We start from the raw sequence: 16,013 nt of genomic DNA, 5'->3' as shown, positions 1-16,013 counted from the left end.
TACATGCATCTGTTTGCAGTCAGCTGATGAAATACTCCAGAAGTTTGCTGGGGGGAATTTTGTTCAGGACTAGACTCGATGCAAGTTTCCTTGAGCTGCAAGCTGCCATCAGATTCCTGGAGCTGATTAAAACCCTTGCCTTTGTGCATGTGTTGGCAGGTGGCCGACCTTTCCATGGGGGACTTGCTCTTGCATAACACAGTGATATGGCTGAACCCTCCTGCTTCCCTGGGCAAGTGGAAGAAGGAACCTGAGCTGGCAGCGTTCGGTTTGTATCCCAGGACTTGCATTTCACATGCCTAAAGAGTGGCACAATTCACATTAAACACCGGCAGCTGTGCCTCAGGCAGATGTTGAAAGTCTCTGAGCACTGCCTTCCCCAGGGCTGGCTGGAATTTAAACCTGGCCTTAAAGCTTGCAGGGCTCACTTCTCCTCTCTGGTAGTTCTCCTGGCTCAGCTGAAAGGTTTGTGTGCTTGGGAATAGAGGAGACCCATCCCAAGCCTTATGGATGCTCTTGAGGAGAGGCTGTGGGAGCTCGGCCTGGTCACTCTTAGCAAGGAAAGGCTGAGAGGGAATCCTTCAATCTACAAAAATACCCCATCAAAGCACACAGATATGCCATCAAATCCACACAGATATCCCATCAATCCTCACAAATACCCCACCAACCCACACAAGTATCCCCAAGGGCTGTCACAGGATGGTGCCACACTCTGCTCAGTGGTGCCAGTGACAGGGTGGGGAGCAGTGGCCATGAAGTGAAACACAACGAGTTCCACCTCAGCCTGAGGAAGAACTTGTGTCCATGGAGGGGGCAGAGCCCTGCAACAGCTGCCCAGGGAGGGCCTGGAGTCTCCATCCCTGGAGACATCCCAGAAATCCCCAATTCCTGTGTCACCTGCTCTGGGTGACCCTGCCTTGGTGGGGAAGGGGGGTTGGGCTGGGTGATCTCCAGAGGTGCCTTCCAACCCCAGCTGTCCTGGAATTCTGGGATTCTGTGACTCCATAGTTTTTGTCTCTCTTTCTCCTCCAGTGTTCAAAACTGCTGTGGTCCTTGTGTACAAGGATGGTTCCAAACAGAAGAAGAAACTGGTAAGTGTGCAGGGACTGTTTGGGTGATGCCATGGGCATTTCTGGGGCTGTGATGGAGTTTTTCTTCCCACAAAGCCGTGGAGCTGGAATGAGCTCTGGCATGCATGGTCCCTGGTGTCTGAGGAGCTGGGTGGGCACAGCAAGCATTCCTCTATCCTTTGTTGCCATGCTTGCCACATCCATTCCCTGCAGTGGGATTGTCCTGGCTGAAGATGTGAGTGTGTCTTGGCTTAGATTCTTTGGTCTGTGTGAGTCTCTGAGAGCTAATTAATGTCTGTCACCTCACACAGTGCCCTGGGTGTTGTGTGCCACCAGGCAAGTGCTGGCTGCTCTCAGCTCCATCAGGAGTGGCTCAGGCATCCCACTGGAGTTTGGGGTTCCAAGTTAAAGCTGAGCTTGGCAGTGCTACCACAGGGGCACAGTCTGTAGTGATACAGGGAAACTGGTGATCCATACCCATGGCATAAAGCAGAGAGGGGTTGGAGGTGCCTGCATGGGGAAAGGCAGCTGGCATGGGGTGACTTCAGAGAGAAAAGCAAAACTCTGATATGTTCCTGAGTGTCTGTGCACCCAGGGCTGGGCTGGGGGACTCAGAGCTGATGGGCCTTAGGGCTGCTTTAGTCCACACTCCAGCAGGGTCCCCACAGAGAGGCCCCCAAGGGAGGTGTTGTGGTGGGAAAAGCAGGATTGCAGCAGCTCTGTAGCTGGGAGCCCCCAGCACAGGGCACAGCACTGTCTGCCTGCCCCAGGGTGTCTCCTTTCCTGACAGTGTTTGAAATTCTTGCAGGGAGGATCCCACAGAGCCTCAATTTATGAAGACTGGGATCCGTTCCGGTTCCGCCACATGATCCCCTTGGAAGCGCTGCAGGTGCGGGCCCTGGCCAGTGCAGGTAATGTCCCTGGAGTTAAAAACCTGCCATCTGCCAGGCTTGCAGTGTGTGTGTGTGTGCCCTGGGCATCCCCTCTGGGCATGCAGTAAATGCTTTGCACTTACATGTGAAGGTTTCTGCTTGCTTTCCCTTCAGATGCGGAGACCAATTCTGTGTGTGAGATTGTCCATGTCAAATCTGAGTCTGAGGGCAGGCCAGAAAGGACATTTCACCTCTGCTGTAGGTAAGTGGGACTCCCTGTTTTCTGTTTTCCTTCACAGCTGCATCTCTGCATCCCTGCTTGCCTGTGTCTTTCCTTTTGAGGCAGTCTGGGAACTGTTAAACTGGATCCAGTATTTACCTTTCCTGCTGTGCCACTGAAGTAAATCCTGGTGCAAACAGATAAATCCCAGCTCAGCTGAAGAGCTGAACTGAAGTGAATTCAGACTTCGCTGAGGGAAGGGTGAAGGGATGGGATAACATCCCCCTCAACTGGGGCTGGCCCTCAGTTTGTCACTCTGGGCACCATAAGGACAAAGGTCTGGTTGCTGCACCTCCCAGCAGTTGGGAATTCCTTTCTTAGTTAGGGAGAGTGAGGAGAGGGTGTTCAAACCTAACTTCTGGAAGGTAGAATTTGCTACAACGTCTGAAAATAACTTGATCAGCTTTGCACCTTTATGGGCAAAGCCTTATTGCAATTTTCCAATTAAACTGCAGCACTGGATCTTTATGGCAGGTGTTGTGTTCAGCTGGTTCCTTTCATGGCACCAGGTCCCAACCTCTGCACTTAAATGAACACCCATTGTTGTGATGGTTGTGGTGTTTTAGTGTTCAAGGAAGAACTTGGAACTCATGAGGATCCAACAGAGCTGGTGCCAAGCCAATTCCTACTTCTAGGAAGAGTTGCAGGAGCTGTGCAGCTGTGGGTGTGTTTGCAGGGACAGATGGACTGAGCAGCACTGGATGTGTACTGGACACAGCCACATGTGGGTGGCACTGCAGGGAAAGGAAACCTCCAGAGGGCAGAAAGGCTGAATGCTTTATTAATGACCTGGGTGTTGGTTTCCTTGGATGCCCACTGCACTGACCATGGATTTAGCTTTGCTTTGAAAATACTGAGTTCAGGGGAGTGTTCTCTGGGGAGGTGCCTGCCAGTCAATTTGCACTGTCTTAAATCACAGAAGTGGCCATTATTTACCTCATTTACAGGCAGCTTCTAGCAGTTCCCAAGGGGTAACTCTGCCTTTTGCATTCCCACCTCTTTTTCAGCTCTCCAGAGCACAGGAAGGACTTTCTGAAGGCGGTGCACTCCATCCTGCGGGACAAACACAGAAGACAGCTCCTTAAAACCGAAAGTTTGCCCTCCTCCCAGCAATATGTTCCCTTTGGTGGAAAAAGATTGTGTGCTCTAAAAGGTGCAAGGCCAGCCATGAACAGGGCAGGTACTGTAGGGCTACAGACTTTCAAGATCCCAGTAACCCCAGCAGCGTTGTAGGGCACACGGCGGTGTCTGTCACTTGTGTATTAGGATTAGCATTCTCTCCTGTGTATGTAAAAACTGCTGGTTTTCCGTGCTTCACTTCCTTGAGAGCCTTAAATTGCCTCTATTTACCTTGCTTTGCACTCGAGGCTCAGCTTCAGAGCAGTGCTTCTGGCCTGGAAGGGAGATGGGATTCCTGGCAGTACCCATTGGCTGTGCACTTTACTCCCAGCTGGGGTTCAGCTGAACAGAGCAGAAGCTGTGTGATCCTTAAAAGCATGTACAGAATTTTGAGGTGACCTGAGCACTTTTGAACTAAAATGCACAAGGAAAAACAGGTCCCCTGAGCTTGGTTTGAAGGGGCAGCTGTGGATGTCCTCCACCTAAGCCTTTCCAGCTCAACTGCTAAAGGGGACATCCTCCTCCTTCCCACATTTGGAGAAGTTAGCACTTGGTACTCTTATTTTTGTAATGGCCTCTCCTAAACCATGGATTTTCCTTTGCAGTTGACTTCAGGGTAAAGCAGGTTTTCATTTTCAGAACTCTAGATGCTGGAGGGAAGAAACATTTGCTTCCAACCCCAAAGTACACGGCACGGCTGCGTGTTTTGTTCTGGTCTGTTGTTTATCTCTTGTTCTGCTCAGTAGATCCAGCACTGTAGAGAGCCAGGTTTTCTGTTCCTCCTCTGACCAGGGCAGGCCAGGCCAGCACCAGCTGAGCCCAGCTTCTCACTTGGGGTGTTGCTGGAGATGCCAGGCCTCCTTTCAGATTGGCTCCATGGGGCATTTGTGTGATGAGTTCTGCAGGGATTAAAATCCCACCTTGGAGTCCAGGCCTCTCCCTAGAGATAAAATTTGCAGCTGCTGAGCCATTGTAGTTAATGCACCTTGTGAGGCTCAGGGATATTAAAATGTGACCTGAACCCCAGAGCAGAGCTGGATAAACTCATCCTGCAGTGCTGAGATGCTGTTCAGTGCAGGGGAACAAACTCCAACCTCAGAGCTCTGTGTGTGCCCCTGAAGCACTGTGGTGCCTGCAGGATTTGCCCCTGCTTGGGAAGATGTTCTGACACAGAGGATGGGAATTTGCTAATTGGGCCAATTGCTGAGTAGATGGAACTTCTGACAGCTCTTCTGGGTTGGGGGATTGGTTTTGTCCTCACCCAGAAGGGAGGAAGCGAGGAAGGGAGTAGCAGAGCCTGGACAGGGAATGTAATTGCCTGCAGCATCTTCAGCACTGAGCTACCCCCTGGGAAAGCTGTAGGAAAGCTGCTCTGATCCCAAATGTCGCTCTGCAGGGTGTGAAGCTGTTGGATTTTGTGGTGGGCTGGCAGCAGGGGCTGCGAGTGAGAAGCTGAGCTGAGCAGGTGCCCTTGGTGCTGGCTGGTGCTCAGGAGGAGCAGTTGAGGGCCATGATCTGTGACACGGATAGATCCAGAGGCCGGGATCTGTGACATGGTGGATCCAGAGGTTGTGATCTGTGATATGAGGGATCCATAGGCCATGATCTGTGATATGAGAGATCCATAGGCCATGATCTGTGGCACAGTGGATCCATAGGCCGTGATCAGTGGCATGGTGGATCCAGAGGCTGTGATCAGTGGCACGGTGGATCTGAGCAGCAGGAACTCCTCGTGCAGAGGCCTTGTGCCAAGGAGCTGAGGATCCAAGGCCACAGGGAGATGGGAGTGACTGGGCCCTGCCCGCCCCAGACAGGACTTGGCTTTAGCGCAGAGTTGTGCCGTGTGTAAAACACCTGTGGGGTTTTATCTTTGTGTGTGCAGTGTCAGCCCCCAGCAAGTCTCTGGGGAGGAGGAGGCGGCGGCTGGCCCGAAACAGGTTTACCATTGACTCGGAGGCCCTCCACGGCAGCAGCCCCGAGAAAGAGCCCGCGCAGGGAGGGGACACTGACCGCTGGGTCGAGGAGCAGTTTGACCTGGCGCAGTACGAGGAGCAGGAGGACATCAAGGAGACCGACATCCTGAGCGACGACGACGACTTCTGCGAGGCGGCGCGCGGGGCGCAGCGCGAGCTGCGGGAGCGGCTGCAGGCCACCTCGCTGCGGCCCGGCCCGGCCGGCGACGCGCACGCCGCCAGGATGGCCCAGCTGAGGAAGCAGGCGGCCCTGCCCGCCATCAACGGCGCCGCCGAGGGCCACGGCGAGGAGGTCATCTGGGTGCGGCGGGAGGACTTTGTGCCCGGCAGGAAGCTCAACACCGAGCTCTGAGGCGTCCCCGAGCCCCCCGTGACCCCGCGGGTCGCACACTTGCACACACCGCTGCGGCAGCTCAACCGGCCCCAAGCCATGCGGCCACACTCCAAACACTCAAAAACAGGGAACGAAACGAGCTTGAGGTCCTGTCTTGCGATAACCAAGGGCTTTCACACCACTTTATTTATTCTAAAACAATCAGGGGCTGAAATTGAGCATGGGGAGAAGGTAATCACTGGAAAACAAATGACTCTGGGTGTCTTAACCTCTGTGCAGCCAATGGGCTCCGGCAGGAGCGCGAGGACAGAGGGGTTGGTGAAAGCCGTTGGTCGTAGGCTCATCTCCTTCACGAGGAAACTGCCTTTTTAACCTGTACAGTCACAGTACTCTGACTCCCTTTCCCTCTCTAAATGTAAGAGAATATTCATGTATTTTAGGAACGTGTGAGGAAAGGTTTGGGATTTATGTCGTGTTCAGTCCTCTTGGTCTGTGGCTGGTCTAATTTAATGTCAATGTTGGAAGCTCTAGTTTTACATACTCTTGTAAAGATGCCAAACTCTCTTGGAAGAGATCCAAATTTAACACTTGAAGAGATATTTTTTTGTATTTTACCTGAGATGCAGGGGCACAAAGGGGTAAGAGATTTAGGGTAGCTCCACGTCTAGGATACGAGGCTAGCTTTTTGCAGAGGGTTAGGAACGGTGGTTTTATATTAAAATATGAACTGGAAAACTCTTATTTAGGTATAACTTTCTTCAGGAAAAGGTTTATTGTATATGTTTGAGACTGGAGTTTAGTTAGCTAATAAAAAGAATAATAAATAAAATGACATGACTGAATTGCAGTGGAGCAAAGGGATCTGTGGTTTGCCCTTGCTGGAGTCACAGATCCCTTTGCCCCACTCTCTCTGGCAGAGTTTGGGCTTGGGGGACAAGGAATTCATGGCCAAAAAACTGACCTCGCCCACTCTCCTACCGTGGGTGAAACTAGTGTATTTTAATTCCTTTATAAAAGCTTTTCCACTGCAATATAGGATGAAACAAGTTCTACACAGGTAAACTTCTTTAACATTTTAAATCTTTTATTTAAAACATCTAAAACAGGGTAAAATGTGACTAAAATCTCGTGGTTTTTAAGTAGACTTCCAAATACGAAACACAAAATAGCACTTTTTTTTGTTTTTAGGATTTATATAGCTTTCCCCATTGCAGTCTCACCTATAGGAAAAAGAAAAAAAAAAAGGAAGATTATATGAAATTTTGTTTCGTTTTGTCAGTATCTATTGGTGTTTGACACATCACTAGGTACTTTGAGAACCTGAAATTTTATAATAGCCTTAGGATTATATTTTATAAAATCCACTCTGACTATATTTTAAAGCATAACAAGAATTATCCCCTCCCCCCAAAACGTCCATCACTGTCTGTGTGTCCCAGCTGGCATCCTCCCCTCCCTCCCCTGGTTTCTGGTGCACTATACTTGACTTATGGAAGCTTTCTCTAGTAACTTTTTGCTATCTCCTGGTTTCTTTTGGTAAGAGCTTTAGAAGAGTTTCTACCCCCTTTGTATGATCACATGGTTGTTTCTGTACCATCACCTGTCGGTGTCCCACGTGCTGGAGGGTTTGGCTGTCCTGGGCTGCTCCCAGAGGATGCAGTCAGCACTCAAATACTGGAAGGCTGGTACTGGGAAGGTACCGTGGCTCTTGTACATAATGTCATGACATGTCTATGTCAAAGGTTCTTATATATTTCTTTTATAAGCTGAAAGAAGGTCTATTTTTATGTTTTTAGTTCTATGAATGGAACGTTGTAAATGCCTGTCGGAAATAAAATACTGGAGGAAAAAAACCCAAAAATAACTGCAGAGAGTGGTGTGTGGAGAGGTTACAGGTGGTGGGGAGCCTGTCACAGGAGGGCTGTGAGGTGGGAAGGGTGGTGCCAGGGAGGAGATCCTGCATTCCCAGCTGGTGCAGCTCGGGAAGGAGCCCCCACGTAAGGCTCTGCTCGTGTTTTGGTGATGGGACAATTCCCATTTCCCTCATGGCATCCACAACCAGCCATTCCTGCTGCTTTTCCAGCTTGGGAAGGAGCCCTCAGGTAAGGCTCTGCTCGTGTTTTGGTGATGGGACAATTCCCATTTCCCTCATGGCATCCACAACCAGCCATTCCTGCTGCTTTTCCAGCTTGGGAAGGAGCCCTCAGGTAAGGCTCTGCTCGTGTTTTGGTGATGGAACAATTCCCATTTCCCTCATGGCATCCATACCCAGCCATTCCTCCTGCTTTTCCAGCTTGGGAAGGAGCCCCCGTGTAAGGCTCTGCTTGTGTTTTGGTGATGGGACAACTCCCATTTCCCTCATGGCATCCACAACCAGCCATTCCTGCTGCTTTTCCAGGCTGGTCACAAGGAACCTTCAAGTGAGTGTTCCAAAGAACGAGATAAAAAGCAGCAAATTCCAGAAGAATTCCAATTGCATTGGGGGAGCTCCCCAGTCTCTCAATGGCCAGTCCCTCTCCCTCTGGGGTGCTGGGTTTGGCCCAAATTTGGGAATGTGGTGTGGGTTGGTGTTGGCACAGCAGTGGGAGAGCACGGGCACCCATGGGCAGCACTCTCTGGGGGATGACAAAAGTGACACGAGGGAAATGGCATTGAAATGGGCTGGGGTGTGTGCAGCACTTGCTACAGCGTGCCTTGCAGCAATGCAGTGCTTGCTGCTTCAGGCAGGATTATTTTGGCTTGTGAGGCTGCCAGGCCGATCCAAACTCCTCAGGAAGTTGGGGAAGTGGTGAGAATAAAGAGTGAGGGCCCTGAGAAGAAAGCCGCACACGAGTGGTGACAAGCGACACGGGTATGCCAGCTCCACAGCTGGAATGCTTTGGCTTTGAAGCTCCGTGCTTTAGCCACCAGCCAGAGACAGAGGAGCACAGAGGGGAGGGGAAATCCTCCTGCAGTTCCCCGTGCAGTTTGGAGAGGTGAGCAGCAGTACCTTGTTTGTGGGCCAGGCCAGACCTGCGTGTCCCCTGTGGCAGAGAGCTGTGCCAGATGCCAGCTGGCAGGGTCAGGTAATTGATGACCCCTCTGCCATCACACCTTGGTCCAACAGCCAAGTGATCTGCTTCTGGGGAAAACACTGCTTGAAACAAAACAGCTAACTCAAGGAACAATTAGAAATACCACGCTGAAAAATAAAGAGGGCTTGAAATTAATTAATGTTGCAGGAAACAGATCAAAGGCAGAAACTGGGATCCATAAAGCTGCAGAGGGGTGTGGATGGAATATTAAATAATGTTCTAGGCTGCCCATGGATGGAGGCCGGGCTCTGAATCAACTTGGGGTGCTCAGAGTGTGGCATTTTGCCCGTGGGCATGATGCTGGGGAGATGGAGGGAGCCCCAGAGAGGGACACAGGCTGCTCTGGACCAGCTGGAGCCCCAGAGAGGGGCACAGGCTGCTCTGGACCAGCTGTGCCCAGGGCCCAGGAGCCTCTGGCGCTGCATTTTGAACCCAACTGCCCAGCCCCGGTTCCAGCAGCTTTTTCCTTCAGTTCCTGGACAAAAGCCTGGCTCTGCTGCCCTCTGGGTTGGTCCAGCAGGAATCGTTGCTCCTCAGGTTTCCTCTGTAGGAGCCTGGAGGCTCCTCTGGCTGCACGGGTCGGGGTTTGGGGTTAGGATTAGGGTCAGGCAGCCCTGTGTGCTCCCCCCAGACATGCTAAGGCTTTTCCTCAGTCACTTCCAGGACCAGAGTGACCACTCCCATGGCCACTACCAGGACAGGAGTGACCGGTCCCAGGACCACTGCCAGGACCAGAGTGACCATTTCCATGTTCACTACCAGGACCAGAGTGACCATTGCCACCCGGTGCCGATGCTCTCTCTCTCTCTCCCAGGTAAATCCAGGATTCGGTGCCGATGCTCTCCCTCTCTCTCCCGGGTAAATCCAGGATTCGGTGCCGATGCTCTCCCTCTCTCTCTCCCGGGTAAATCCAGGATTCGGTGCCGATGCTCTCCCTCTCTCTCCCGGGTAAATCCAGGATTCGGTGCCGATGCTCTCCCTCTCTCTCTCCCGGGTAAATCCTGGATTCCCGCTCCGTTCCAGCCGCGGCCGGCGGGTGTCCCCCTTGTCCCGCGAATCCCGCCCGGCTCCTGGGAAATCCCAGGGCTTTCCACTCCTAACCAGACCCAGGAATAGCAGAGGACTGCCAGGCAGTGGGCAGCGGCATCCCCGCTCTGCTGGCGCTGCAGAACCGTCCCCTGCCATCCCTCGGGGGGCTTTGTGCCTCTTTCCATTAGGGAAAGCCACTTCCAGGGATGGGTTCGGCTTCTCCTCCTCTCAGCAGAGATTAAACCCCTCTAATGAACTCCTCGAGGGGCTTTAGGGAGCCCAGGAGCTCTGTGGTTGTCTCGGGGTGGTGAGGATGGGAATGAGCTCAGTGCTGGAGGGGGCAGAGGGATGTGGAGCAGAGCTGGGGTGGAAATGCACTTGAAGAGAATCTGTTCTGTTCCCAGGTAACTCCAGGAGAGCACTAAAAAAGCCCTTCAGATCTCCAGTATGAAATTAAAAACTCGAGCAGAGGGAGAGCATCAGCTCTCTTTGAGGTCACTGCAATACCAGACTATTAGCTGAATTATTTCCAGGAAAAGGAGATTAAAAGAAAGTTACTTGATAAGGAAATCCAATCCTCTGCCCCCTCTAACCCTCAGGAGACATGGGAAAATGAGCGCCTGCTAATGAAGAGATTGGAAAATTACTCTTCTTTGCCTGTCTCCTGTGTAAAAGAACAGAGAAAGAGCTGTTGTTAAAGGTAAAATAAAACAGCAGTTTTATTCAGTTGTGGGAGAGTTAGGGCTGTTTTATTTCGGATATTTAGCTGCCAGACATCCTCCTGGTACCCACAACAGCAGTTACACCTGGAGTGTGGAGCAGATCTTTTTGGGAAGCACTGTACACCAATCAAACTCTCTTGGATTCCTGCTCTCTGGTCCTGAAGGCAAGGCAATCAAAAAGAGCTGAGGAAGGGCTGTCCCCACGTTTAACTCTGTTGCTTTTACCGGAGGCAAAGGGCTTTTCTCTGCCTCACAGGGAGCTGGGGGTGTCTGGAGGTGGCAGTGACAGCTCCACCAAGCTGAGGCTGCACCACTCACCTGGGGTGCCTGGTTTGGACAGAGCATTTTATTCCCAGGATTTCTCCAGCACTGTCCAGGCTATTGACTGAACGTCCTGGGGACCTTGTTAGCACAGCACACAGAAACGCTGAGAGGTGCAGGTACACAGCCCAGGGCTCAGCACAGGCTGGCAAAACCCACCAGAACCATTTCTGCTGCTGGCTCTCTTGTTCTGGGGACGGCAGAAGGGCCCTGCCAGGAGCTGCAGGGGATTTTAGGGGATGGGGAGGGTTGGCATCAGTTCCTGTGAAAACTGCTGTCTGAACTGATCCTGCTGGAAGGAGAGGCTGCTCACCTCTGTGGCACTGGCATGTGCAGGTCCCTTCAATGCAGAGGGCAAACAGCATCCTTTCTCCTCTAAAGACAAAACACAGAAAGACATGTAGTTGGTGTGAGATACATTCCAACAAATACTCATTTTCTGCAGCATGGTAGGGGATTTTTTTTTTTTGGCTTGGCACTTGGGGAAATCACTGATTTCACTGCCACCAATACGTGTGTAGGCAGTTCCACATCCATGCTCATGGTGGCACCCTGGCTCTGTGAGCTGCAGAGGCACAGGAGCAGAGGAGGAGAATCCTCCTCATCCCCAGGAACAGAGGAGGAGAATCCTCCTCATCCCCAGGAACAGAGGAGGAGAATCCTCCTCATCCCCAGGAACAGAGGAGGAGAACCCTCTGATCCCCAGGAACAGGAGAATCCCCCGATCCCCAGGAACAGAAGAGGATTCTCCCCCTCACCTGTGGGAGCTGCTCTGGGTTTTTGGCCCTTTTCCCCTTTTCCCCTGGGCTTTGATCCACCTCTGAGCAGCAGAATGAATTTCTCAAGGTGTGATCTGCTCTGCCACCTCTGGAGCCCCGAGCTGACACAACAGCTCTGAACTGGAAATGAGGGAGCTTTGGAATAATTGGAGGTAATGGGTTTAATTGCCTTTTTAAAAAATGTTGCTTTAATTAATCACAAGCAATGCATGTACAAATTATAAATTGTGTGTTATTCTCAGCAAAGTTGTCGTAAGATGCTTTAGTGGGAACACTAAAGCTGGGCAGAATGACTGAAATTTTAACTTTTGATTAACTGTGATGTGCTCCAGTGACCAAAGCCTGGGAGGAGAAGATGGATTGGACACCTGGAACACAGAATTTACAGGCCACAGGGACACTTTGCAGGAAGCAGAAGGTAAAGAAGATGCTAAAAAAGACTCACTATGTCTTGGAAAGGAAAACTACATTTGGAGGAAAAAGATACTAAAAATACAGACTGATTAGCATGGGGAGTGAGAAACAATAACCAATAGAGGAGAGAATACTGATTAATGACGGAGAATGATGTCATTTAGAACCAATGAACACGAATTTCTTCTTTTTTTGCTGAAAATGTATGAATTGGTGGGGGAGGTTGTGTGGCAGCATCCGTGTGGAGGCCGGAATTTTGTCAGCCACTTCCAGAAACCCTGGCCAGGAATGAAGTGATGCCAAAGGGGGGGTTTGAAGAGGATTTGGTACCGTGGGAGGGTTGAGCCAACCACTCCAAACCTGCCACAGCACATATATTTATAGGGACATGGGGAATGAGGGAGCCTTGGCTGTGGGGCTGAAGCTGCCCAGAGAGGGGCAGAACCATCCACCAGGAGCTGAGATTTGGATTTGCAGAGAATTCCCCAAGTCTGAGAGTTCAGCAAAAGCTGGTAGGCCAAGAAACACTTATAATTAGGAAATAATTGGGGTTTGATGGGGAAGGTGTGAATTACAGCATCTCTATTGTCTCAGCCTTCTCATGACGCTGAAAATGGAACCAAAGTCTTTAAACCACCTCTCAGTTGCCCCGTCCCTGGGTCAGAGAAGGGCATAATCCAACAAAAACACGGGAACTGCTCCTGCAGCATCCCAGGGAAAGCTCCTTGTGTGGCCACAGCACAGCCCAGCCCAGACACAGCAGCACCAGGGGGGAAAATGGCTCAGAAAGGTTCTGTCAGAAATGAAAGAAACAGCTGGATGTTCTCTAACCACTGCAGGCACAAATGGAAGAAAAATTGAATTGAAGACTGATCAGGAGCCTATTGATGGCCTCACAAGTCACCATCATTGCAGCTGCATTGCCTGGAGCTGCACTGCTGCCCCCAGGGCAGGGCAAACCTGGCTGGGAAAGGGGCCTGGAGGAGGCAGGATGAGGGAGAGTTGGACAGTTTTCCTTGGATGGTTACTGTAAGCACCTTTTTAATTCCTGGGGGGTTTTTTTGTGGGTTTGTTTTTTTTTGTTTGGATTTTTTTTGTGTGTGTGTGTGTGTGTTGGTGGGGGTTTTTTGGGGTTTTTTTTGTTTGTTTTTCTTTTTTTTTGTTTGTTTGTTTTTGGTGGTTTTTGTTGTTATTGTTTTTGGTGGGTTTTTGGGTTTTTTTTTTTCTTTTTTTTTTGGTTTTGTTTTTTTGGGTTCGGGGGTTTTTATTGTTGTTTGTTTGTTTTGGGGGTTTTTTGTTTTGTTTTTGTGGGGGTTTTTTTTTAGTTTTGGGTTTGTTTTTTTTTCCCTTTTGAAACGAACCTCCTAGTTCTGCTCTCCCATGTTTCTGCACTCCACCACCTTGTGTCTCCCTCACGAGGGATCTTTGTGCCCACCGTGAGGAGGGAGGCGCTGCTGTGGTCCCTCCCAGATGGACCCTGGAGGGAAGGGAGCCCAGCCCAGCCCTCACTGGCACCCCAGGGGTTGGGCTCAGCCCTGCTGAACCTCGGACCCCATCAATCTCAGCCAGGCAAGGTTTGCGTTCAGCACAATCCAGCTCTGACCCCCGTGCACAGGCGGTGCTGTGGCACAGAGGGGCAGCTTTAGGGCAGCCTTTCCTCTCCTCAGGGGAAAATTAATCCACAAACACCAGAGGTTTATGTCCCAAAAGGAGCCACAGGAGTCCTTTTTCTTTATTCCAGTAAAGGGAGAGGCCATGGGGCATTCCTCTGGGATCTCTCAAGTTTTTGGAGGACTCAGCCTCCTTTTTATCCCAATTTCCCTTCTCTCTTTCCCCATTTCTGAGGTACTTGAGAGGTTCAGACTTCCCAGAATGCCTGATCCCAAACATTCCCCTCTAATGTACAACCCTCCCTTTTAATTTTTAATTCTTATTGAATTTAGGGGTTTTTCTTCCCCATTGTTTCTTTCATCTCTCAATGTCCAATTTCGTTTATCAGCAAACCCAAAGTTTATTTCTAAAAGCAAATATCTATTTCCATCCATCAGTCAGTGGAACCCTTCCCATTGTTTCCTTTACCTCCCAGTGCTGGTTTCACCTCCCAGCAGCCCCACAGCTTGTCTGGAAAGACAAATCTGCTATTCCTGTCATACCCTTTCCTTTCTGAGCTGCGAAGATATCCAGAGAGGCAAGTGGTGGTCCAGGGGGCAGAGCAGCCTCCCAGCATCCTCAGAAAGAGTTGTGCCTGCTCAGGAGGCCCAGGGAGGGGCTGCAGCTCTGCCTGTGCCCCTCAGCAGGGCCCTGTGTCCCCCCACAAAACGCTGATGAAATGGGATTTTTGACAAGAAGGGTTTTCCTTGGCGCAAACCACGGCGGCATCAGAGGCTCCGAACTAATTTGCTTTTTTGTCAACTAGATGAAGACACTAAGTTAATGCCTTTTGTTCCCCGGCAGGGTGTTTGAGGCAGTGAACAGGCTTCCTTGTGTTGACACAATGGATTTATTGTTTCAGCAAAATGCCTGTCTGTTTTCACGCAGGGCATGAGGGACTTGACAGAACCAATTCTGGTACCCGGGGGTCCCTATGAAGCTGAATTATCAGCCTGGTAAAGTGCCACTGGCGTCAAAGGCAGCCTGCAGGGAGGCCCGGGGCCTGTGAGGCTCAGGAGCAGTGCACAAAGAATTGTGCACATTGATTTTAGGGGCTGCTGCTGCAGAGGCGAGGATTCCCCTGCAGGGCAGGTTTGTTTTCATTTACTGGAGCCAGAAATGGCCCAGGTGTGCTAAACATTCCCCATTCCCAGGGATTTGGGGCTCACACCTGGCCAGTTCCTTGAAGCCTGGAGCAGAGGCTGGACACAGTTAAAGAATAAAGCAGGGATTTATTGAAATGGCTTCAAAGGATCCACCTTGGGCGGCACAAGAGCCCAGCCAGCTGGACCCAAAATGGTCACAAAATGGATGATTGGTCCCAAGTTTTCACCCTTTTATCAGTTTTGGTCCATTTCCCTACTGGGGTTCATTGTCCAATTCCAGCTCCGGGTTCTGCAGTCCCATCCTCCCAGCCTGCTCTCCTCAATTTGCCATTTTTTTACCCTTTTTGGGCTGAAGCTGCAGCGGTGTCCTTGGTTCTGGGGCTGGAAAAGGATTGTTTGGTGTGACTGAGCTGTGAGGAGAGCTGGCCAATGCTTTACATGGAGCTCAGAGTTATATATTAATGCAGAACCTGGAAAACATGAAAGCTGAAACTTTCTGAGCAGATAAAACTAAACTGAGCAGCTGCAGGGGGGTCCCTCGGACCCCTGACTTGTCTAAGTCTTAAACTCTCTTGAACTAAAACATTTTTTTAAAAAATCCTTCCAGAATTCCTGAAATCCAGACAGGTTTCACTCTCTGCTGCCAAAAGGTGACTCATTAAAGGCTCTTTTCCCATGTGCCTGCAGAAACAATTTGGTGGCTTCTGAGAGGTGTAGGGTCATTGGAATAATGGGTTTCTCTCTTAATAATGGGATCCTGATTGCACATGATGGCCTCTTTTCTTAACCTTAATGAAGTTGCTCTGTGCATTTGGCAGGAATTATTGATTTGATGGAGATCCTCACAAATTCCCAAAGCCTGACTCTCCTGGCTCCTGCTCCCAGTGAATGGATGGACTGAAATGAATTCCCAGCAGGATCTCTAGAGGCCAAGTTCTGCTCAGACAGAGCACAGTGCAGTCCCCTGGATCCACTGGAGCCCTCTCCAGCCCCAGTTTTGGAGACAATTTTCCCCTGGAAACACCATTTAGAGTGAGGAGGACGCTCTTGAATGTGGCACCTCCCAGAGCCCGACCTTCACCAGCGGGGCTGAGGAGCAGAGGGCAAAGCCCAGCACGGACAGGAGGAGGCTGCTGTGGGGGCAGCAGACCTGTGAGTAGAGAAAAATCCGTCTCCCAGTCCCACTGCCCTTCCTGGGGGGCTCTGCAGGTCCCCCATGGGCATGGGGGGCACAAGGGGGAAGGGCCTGGGGCTGTGGGACACAAGG

General features: G+C 50.8%; 1 protein-coding gene across 2 annotated transcripts in view; it reads left to right on the top strand.

Annotated features, from left to right (window-relative positions):
* Nucleotides 1–7,515, top strand: part of TIAM1 (TIAM Rac1 associated GEF 1) — a 151,476-nt gene extending 143,961 nt beyond the window's left edge. For both annotated transcript variants that reach the window (XM_066571835.1, XM_066571834.1), the window contains exons 23-28: nt 160–268; nt 1,036–1,094; nt 1,882–1,984; nt 2,120–2,207; nt 3,233–3,405; nt 5,227–7,515. In XM_066571835.1, coding sequence (XP_066427932.1) covers nt 160–268; nt 1,036–1,094; nt 1,882–1,984; nt 2,120–2,207; nt 3,233–3,405; nt 5,227–5,669 — 975 coding nt within the window. In that variant the 3' untranslated portion in view covers nt 5,670–7,515. The remainder of the gene's footprint in view (nt 1–159; nt 269–1,035; nt 1,095–1,881; nt 1,985–2,119; nt 2,208–3,232; nt 3,406–5,226) is intronic.
* Nucleotides 7,516–16,013: the final 8,498 nt, after the last annotated feature.

The sequence above is a fragment of the Molothrus aeneus genome, chromosome 2, assembly GCF_037042795.1.
Source record: "Molothrus aeneus isolate 106 chromosome 2, BPBGC_Maene_1.0, whole genome shotgun sequence".
In the NCBI taxonomy this organism is placed as follows: Eukaryota; Metazoa; Chordata; class Aves; order Passeriformes; family Icteridae; genus Molothrus; species Molothrus aeneus.
Note: the sequence above shows the minus strand (reverse complement) of the source record. Positions and strands in the feature narration are given on the sequence as shown.